This window comes from Oncorhynchus masou, chromosome 33 (genome assembly GCF_036934945.1).
Source record: "Oncorhynchus masou masou isolate Uvic2021 chromosome 33, UVic_Omas_1.1, whole genome shotgun sequence".
Classification (NCBI taxonomy): domain Eukaryota; kingdom Metazoa; phylum Chordata; class Actinopteri; order Salmoniformes; family Salmonidae; genus Oncorhynchus; species Oncorhynchus masou.
The window spans coordinates 5808709-5815991 of record NC_088244.1 but is presented as its reverse complement, the minus strand read 5'-3'; the positions used below and the strand labels follow the sequence as shown (position 1 = coordinate 5815991).

At 46.6% G+C, this 7283-nt stretch overlaps 1 protein-coding gene across 2 annotated transcripts in view; it reads left to right on the top strand.

Moving 5' to 3' along the window:
- Nucleotides 1-324: 324 nt before the first annotated feature.
- Nucleotides 325-7283, top strand: part of LOC135527725 (G-protein coupled receptor 61-like) — a 9351-nt gene continuing 2392 nt past the window's right edge. Inside the window, exons 1-3 of one of the 2 annotated variants that reach the window (XM_064956244.1) lie at nt 325-411; nt 4491-5244; nt 5555-7283. The exon at nt 5555-7283 is cut by the window's right edge and continues 2392 nt beyond it. In XM_064956244.1, coding sequence (XP_064812316.1) covers nt 5178-5244; nt 5555-7074 — 1587 coding nt within the window. In that variant the 5' untranslated portion in view covers nt 325-411; nt 4491-5177 and the 3' untranslated portion in view covers nt 7075-7283. Of the gene's footprint in view, nt 412-1068; nt 1140-4490; nt 5245-5554 lie in introns of those variants that run through there. The other variant, XM_064956243.1, reaches the window with a different exon arrangement.

Below are 7283 nucleotides of genomic sequence, written 5' to 3'. Positions count from 1 at the left end.
CTCTCTCTCTCTCTCTCTCTCTCTCTCTCTCTCTTCTTTCTCTCTCTCTCTCTCTCTCTCTCTCTTTCTCTCTCTCTCTCTCTCCCCCTCTCTCTCTTTCTCTCTCTCTTTCTCTCTCTCCCTTTCTTCCTCTCTCTCTTTCTCTTTCTCTCTCTCTCTTTCTCTCTCTCTCTCTCTTCCTCTCTCTCTGACATGGTATAACGTGTATGTGAGTGAGTGAGTGAGTGAGTGAGTGAGTGAGTGAGTGAGTGAGTGAGTGAGTGAGTGAGTGAGTGAGTGCGTGAGTGCGTGCGTGCGTGCGTGCGTGTAAGTGAGAGAGAAAGAGCAAAAATCGGTCCAATTCCCTCATCCAAGCAGACAGAGAACCTGGAGAGGAAGGAGCAGCCCGTCTCCACACTAACTATTATAAAGGTATGTGATCCTATCGTTTCTCATCGCAATGCTCTGCTTTAGCTTCACATAGGACTAGACATAATTACAAGTCTGTGGAGGTATCACAACGTGTGACTATCGGTCAAGACCACATTCTATACAATACCGGTGGTTGGAGTGCGTTGCTACTTATCCTCTCCTCCCGTGACAACAAGATATCCACTGAATGCTACACACTCCGCCTGAGCATTGGGAGAGAGGATTCACTGAGAGAGGGGAGACTAAGAAGAGATTCAAAAAGGAGAGAAGACGCAGGAGTGGGACATACTGTTGTAGTCGGCCAAATAGAGAGATCCAGGAGGGGTAGGGAAGGTTTGATCAGATAGGGGAGAGGAGGTTGAGATGGGGGTGGGGGGGGGGGTAAAGGTGGTGGACAGGGCAGTCCTAGCTGGCTAACTGAGGGACCATTTCAACAGATTTAAAATGGGTTATGGTCCTCTTGTCTCCTCTCCAACATCTACATTGGGATGGTGAAACATTTTTAGAGTAGAATTTTAGACCTCTCCCAATGGACAAACAGGCTGTGTTGTTGTTACAACAATGGTTTAGTTCTCCTTCAAGCAGTAAACACACAGATGGTCATGTGATAGGAGGGTCATATGGTTCTCAATTAGCAGCAACAGACCGACTGATATACTGCCATCACCTGAAGGTCAATTCTTCTTTCTTTCACGTGAACGCTTGGAGCTGCAGGTCAGGACAGTGAGGTAGTGTTTCAAGACTATTTGAACTTTCTCTTTTTTTTCCACTACTCCTGATCTTAGTACAAACGGGAGATTCTGTTCTGTATAAAATACAAGCTGTGTAGACTAGAGGAACAACCCTCTTCTACGTATACGTACTAAGTGTTTTGAATGTTCTAATTGATGAAACAGAATTCTGGTTCTGGAACTCTGGTTCCTACAATTAGAATCTCTGGCTATAAAGGCAGAGGTGGAGACAGTTTCACAGAATCCGAAAGACAATATGTGTGTGTTTTGAAATAAATTAAATATACAGTACAATTCATGAATCATTGAACAAAAGTATGGGGGAAAATAATGAAGTAAAAAAAACTAGCAAGTTTAATTTAAAGAGAGAATTGTAGTGACATGATCTTTCAATAATGACACTTGATGTGGTATACACATTCGTAAAGAAATATTTGACAATATCAGAATTCTTCAAAACACACATGGTTCTTCAATGTAAGGGTTCATTGTACACAGTTCTATGTAAGGGGACAGTAGAGACATCCTATCTGTAAACAGAAAAATGCATGTTGAGATGTTATCCTGACATTGGAACTGTGAGCTCTCAGTGATGTTACCATGACATTAGGTTGTGTCTCTCAGTGATGTTACCATGACGTTAGGTTGTGTCTCTCAGTGATGTTACCATGACATTAGGTTGTGTCTCTCAGTGATGTTACCATGACATTAGGTTGTGTCTCTCAGTGATGTAACCATGACGTTAGGTTGTGTCTCTCAGTGATGTTACCATGACGTTAGGTTGTGTCTCTCAGTGATGTTACCATGACATTAGGTTGTGTCTCTCAGTGATGTTACCATGACATTAGGTTGTGTCTCTCAGTGATGTAACCATGACGTTAGGTTGTGTCTCTCAGTGATGTTACCATGACGTTAGGTTGTGTCTCTCAGTGATGTTACCATGACATTAGGTTGTGTCTCTCAGTGATGTTACCATGACGTTAGGTTGTGTCTCTCAGTGATGTTACTATGCCATTAGGTTGTGTCTCTCAGTGATGTTACCATGACATTAGGTTGTGTCTCTCAGTGATGTTACCATGACGTTAGGTTGTGTCTCTCAGTGATGTTACCATGACGTTAGGTTGTGTCTCTCAGTGATGTTACCATGACATTAGGTTGTGTCTCTCAGTGATGTTACCATGACATTAGGTTGTGTCTCTCAGTGATGTTACCATGACGTTAGGTTGTGTCTCTCAGGGGGGGTGGGAATTGGGGGCAGGTGAGGTTATGACAGTAAACACACACACACACACACACACACACACACACACACACACACACACACACACACACACACACACACACACACACACACACACACACACACACACACACACACACACACACACACACCCTCAGAGGGCTGAAGCGACAGTAAGGGCTGTGCCAACACTACTCCCCTTAGACTAGCATTACAACACCATGTTTCATGACAGCTACTCCCCTTAGACTAGCATTACAACGCCATGGTTCATGACAGTTACTCCCCTTAGACTAGCATTACAACACCATGTTTCATGACAGCTACTCCCCTTAGACTAGCATTACAACACCATGTTTCATGACAGCTACTCCCCTTAGACTAGCATTACAACACCATGTTTCATGACAGCTACTCCCCTTAGACTAGCATTACAACGCCATGTTTCATGACAGCCACTCCCCTTAGACTAACATTACAACATGTTTCATGGCAGCTACTCCCCTTAGACTAGCATTACAACACCATGTTTCATGGCAGCTACTCCCCTTAGACTAGCATTACAACACGCTTAATGACAGCTACTCCCCTTAGACTAGCATTACAACACCCTGTTTCATGACAGCTACTCCCCTTAGACTAGCATTACAACATCATGTTTCATGATAGCTACTCCCCTTAGACTAGCATTACAACACCCTGTTTCATGACAGCTACTCCCCTTAGACTAGCATTACAACACCATGTTTCATGGCAGCTACTCCCCTTAGACTAGCATTACAACATCATGTTTCATGGCAGCTACTCCCCTTAGACTAGCATTACAACATCATGTTTCATGATAGCTACTCCCCTTAGACTAGCATTACAACATCATGTTTCATGACAGCTACTCCCCTTAGGCTAGCATTACAACATCATGTTTCATGATAGCTACTCCCCTTAGGCTAGCATTACAACACGTTTCGTTGAAGCTCTTCCCTTTAGACTTCTCCCTGGTCCACTTTAATCGGAGGAGCCTAACCCAGAACGACAACATTTAGATTGATAGAATGTAAACGTTTGATTACTGATCGATAGTGTGGCCTGACAATCCCAAATAGCATAGCTTGAATTCGCAAAACTCTCATGGATGGATGCTTCGCTCCTATCTTTGCCAGTGACTCGGTCATCTCTTCATATTTACATAAAATGTCTATTTGGTACATATTATACTCTTAAAGTTGTATACTTTTTAAGATAACATATTACTACTTCATTTACATCAATTTAAACTAAGAAATCAGTAGCATGACCACAGCTGACACATTCTCTCAACACTATGGATTTTCTGTCTCTGAGACACATGGTGGGCTGCATCCTCCGTGCTTGTAGCTTCTCCCCGGCGGGGCTGGCTGTCCTGAAAAACACACTTTAGAAGATGTATATATATATATAGAGAGATATAAGATATATATATATATATATGTACACGAGGACTGCGGTCTGTGGCATAATTACAAACACAGTGGTGAAGTGGAGATTGTACACCAGGCAAGGATTACTGTGACAGCCATGATAATATCGTTATAAAATGTTTGTTTTACAATGACATAAAATAGTGTTACAATGAGAGTGTTACAATGTGAGTGTTACAATGTGAGTGTTACAATGAGAGTGTTACAATGTGAGTGTTACAATGTGAGTGTTACAATGTGAGTGTTACAATGAGAGTGTTACAGTGTGAGTGTTACAATGTGAGTGTTACAATGTGAGTGTTACAATGCCTTGTTCTACATCTCATAATTACAAACAGAAAAGGAGGAAGCTGCATTTTGACCCTGCTTCATACATAGGAGAATCCCTCTCTTTGATTTCTTAGAAGGCTGTTGATGTGGCTTTGTAATGTTTAAATGACATTATTTAAAGTAGGTCAGACAGTGAATGACATTCAAAGCTTTCCTGTACTGAAGCTCTTTCTTACTCCATGCATATGTTGATCTCAACAAAAGGTTTATCTCTGGCAGAAACCGAATGCAGTTCATAACAGCTGTGTTTTGGCTTATTTTCCAATGACTGCATTTGAATGCCTGTTTTTAACCAATAATGTTTCTTCACCTTTGTTTCAGAGTCCAACCTCTCCAACTAGAAACCTCTCAACGTCCCTAAGGATGCAGCGTTCCTTATGAGCAACGATATAAAGAGCTGTACCTATCGGGATCGTCATTAGGTAAAGCCTTCTCCTACCACTCCAGGGGCCCATCCATCCCTTCTCCTAGCACTCCAGAGGCACATCCCATCTCTTATCCTACCACTCCAGAGGCACATCCATCCCTTCTCCTAGCACTCCAGGGGCCCATCCATCCCTTCTCCTACCACTCCAGAGGCACATCCATCCCTTCTCCTAGCACTCCAGGGGCCCATCCATCCCTTCTCCTAGCACTCCAGAGGCACATCCCATCTCTTATCCTACCACACCAGAGGCCCATCCAATCTCTTCTCCTACCATTCCAGAGGCCCATCTCATCTACTGTCCAGACTTCCAGCATCTAGTGACGGGTTACCCGGTGCACCGGTGCGTTACCCGGTGCTTTGTCTCTGGAATTAAAAGTGGGACTTTGCCAGACTTCCACCAGCCAAGGGTGGCCTGTCCAGCTCTACCTGCCCCAGACAGACAGTACCACCACCAACTGAACATCTGTTGCTAATCCCCAACCCAGTCCCCAGTTCCTCAGCCCAATCCCACTGCAGGGGAGGATGGGTGATGGGCCTTTGAGTCTCCCTGGCCTCACTCCTTCTGTCTCTCTCATCCTCGCATGGAGCCTCCTTCTGACACCTCCAGTTCCCCCTGGGACACCTCCAACTCCCTCTCCAGATCACCAGGTTGGTATCCACGAAGATTGCAAAATTCTGGTAACTTTCTCAAAATTCCCATGGTTTTCCAGAAATGCTGTTTAGAAGATTCTAGGAATAAGGAAAGAATATGCAGGAAATCTGGAATCATCCAACTCCGATTTCTGGAAAAATCTGGGAATTTGCGGAAAGTTATCCAAATTTTGTACTGACTTGGTAGACTTTGTGTTTATGATCTTTGATAATTGTTTGTGTATGTATTGTTGTTCTCAAATGGCTGAGGCAATTCTACATGTATTTTAAATAATAAATAATCAAATTAGTTATTTATTTCATTCAGGGCCATGGCTCCCAGCCCTCCCAGTCTCGCTGCACCCCAACGTGAGTTTTCCTGTGGGCATCGGCGCCAGCGGAGCCCCCCTTTCCCTGACCCACTCCCTGGCACTGGTTGCCATGCTCCTCATGGACCTCTTGGCCGTCGTTGGCAACCTAGCTGTCATGGCCGTCATCACCAAGACGCTGCAGCTGAGGAAGTTCGCCTTCGTGTTCCATCTGTGTCTGGTCGACCTACTGGCGGCTCTGGTTCTGATGCCTCTGGGGATGCTGTCGGACCGGATCTTGGTGCATGATGAGGCCCTCTGCCAGAGCTACCTCTGCCTGAGTGTAGGGCTGGTCAGTGCTGCCATTTTGTCTATCTCAGCCATCAACGTGGAGAGGTATTATTACATCGTCCACCCGATGCGCCATGAGGTGAAAATGACAGTAGGGGTGGTTGTGGCAGTGTTAGTCGGGATCTGGGTCAAAGCTATTGTGATGTCAGCTCTGCCTCTACTGGGCTGGGTGCCCCAGGGAAACCAGGGGGTAGGTGTCGGACTTGGAATAGGACTAGGGAGTCCCATGATCCCGGGTCCTCCAAGCCAGAGACGTTGCTCCCTACACTGGACTGGAGGAGGAGGGACCACACGATTAATCTTCATGGTCTTCTTCACCTTTGTCTACTTCCTGTGTGCAGTACTGATCATCCTTATTGTGTACTGTAACATGTTTAAAGTAGCCCGGGTGGCAGCCATGCAGCATGGCCCCTTACCTACCGGGATGGACACACCTGGGCCCCGCCCTCACCGCTCCGAATCCCTCAGCAGCCACTCCACCATGGTTGTCAGCTTGGGGGGCCCTGGGGGCCCATGTCCTCCACTCCGCACCCCCAGTCAGAGGACCTTCAATGGGGGTAAAGCCGCGGCAGTCCTGGTGGCGGTTGGAGGCCAGTTCCTATGCTGCTGGCTGCCTTACTTCTCCTTCCACCTGTACGCCGCCCTGGTCTCTACCCCCCAGGCCTCCCTGGCTTCGGACCAGATGGAGGAGGTCGTGACCTGGATTGGCTACTTCTGCTTCACCTCCAACCCTTTATTCTACGGCTGTCTGAACCGGCAGATCCGAACAGAGCTGGGCCGAAGCCTGGCCTGTCTCTTTAAGCGGGCGGGGCCGGGCGATGGGGATCAGCTGGCCAGCAGAGAGGCCTCCATCGAGGAGAACTTCCTCCAGTTCCTTCAGGGGACAGGGTGCAATCTGGAGCCCTCCACCCAGGCACACAGCAGGGCTAGCAGGACCGAGGAGGAGGCGGGGGAGAGGGGCCCTCTTCGAGACGTACCTCGTCAGGACAACACTCTGGTCCAGGAACACACACCTGTTGACTTCCACATCCCTGGACAGATTATCGAGAGTCAGATTATCAGATTATCTGGACAGATTATCGAGAAGACTTCGGAGTTCTTGGAGCAGCAGCATCTGAATCTGAACGATGACATCAACCCAGCGGAAAACTGCTGCAGAGTAAACAGGACCGTGCTGGACAGTGCCTGAACTCTGGTATTGGACGTTCATTCGTACAGTAGGCCTGTTTTTGGACCAGGCATCAGAGGTAGAAACACTAAAGCCTTCGTCTGCAGGCCAAACATCGGCGTAGAAGTCCTGTGGTGGAAACGGCAGGTAGATGACCTGTTCTTTAGAACGTCTGGGGGTATTTCTATGTGATGCTGTTTGACGATTTTGTTGTCCACCATTGCTACAGT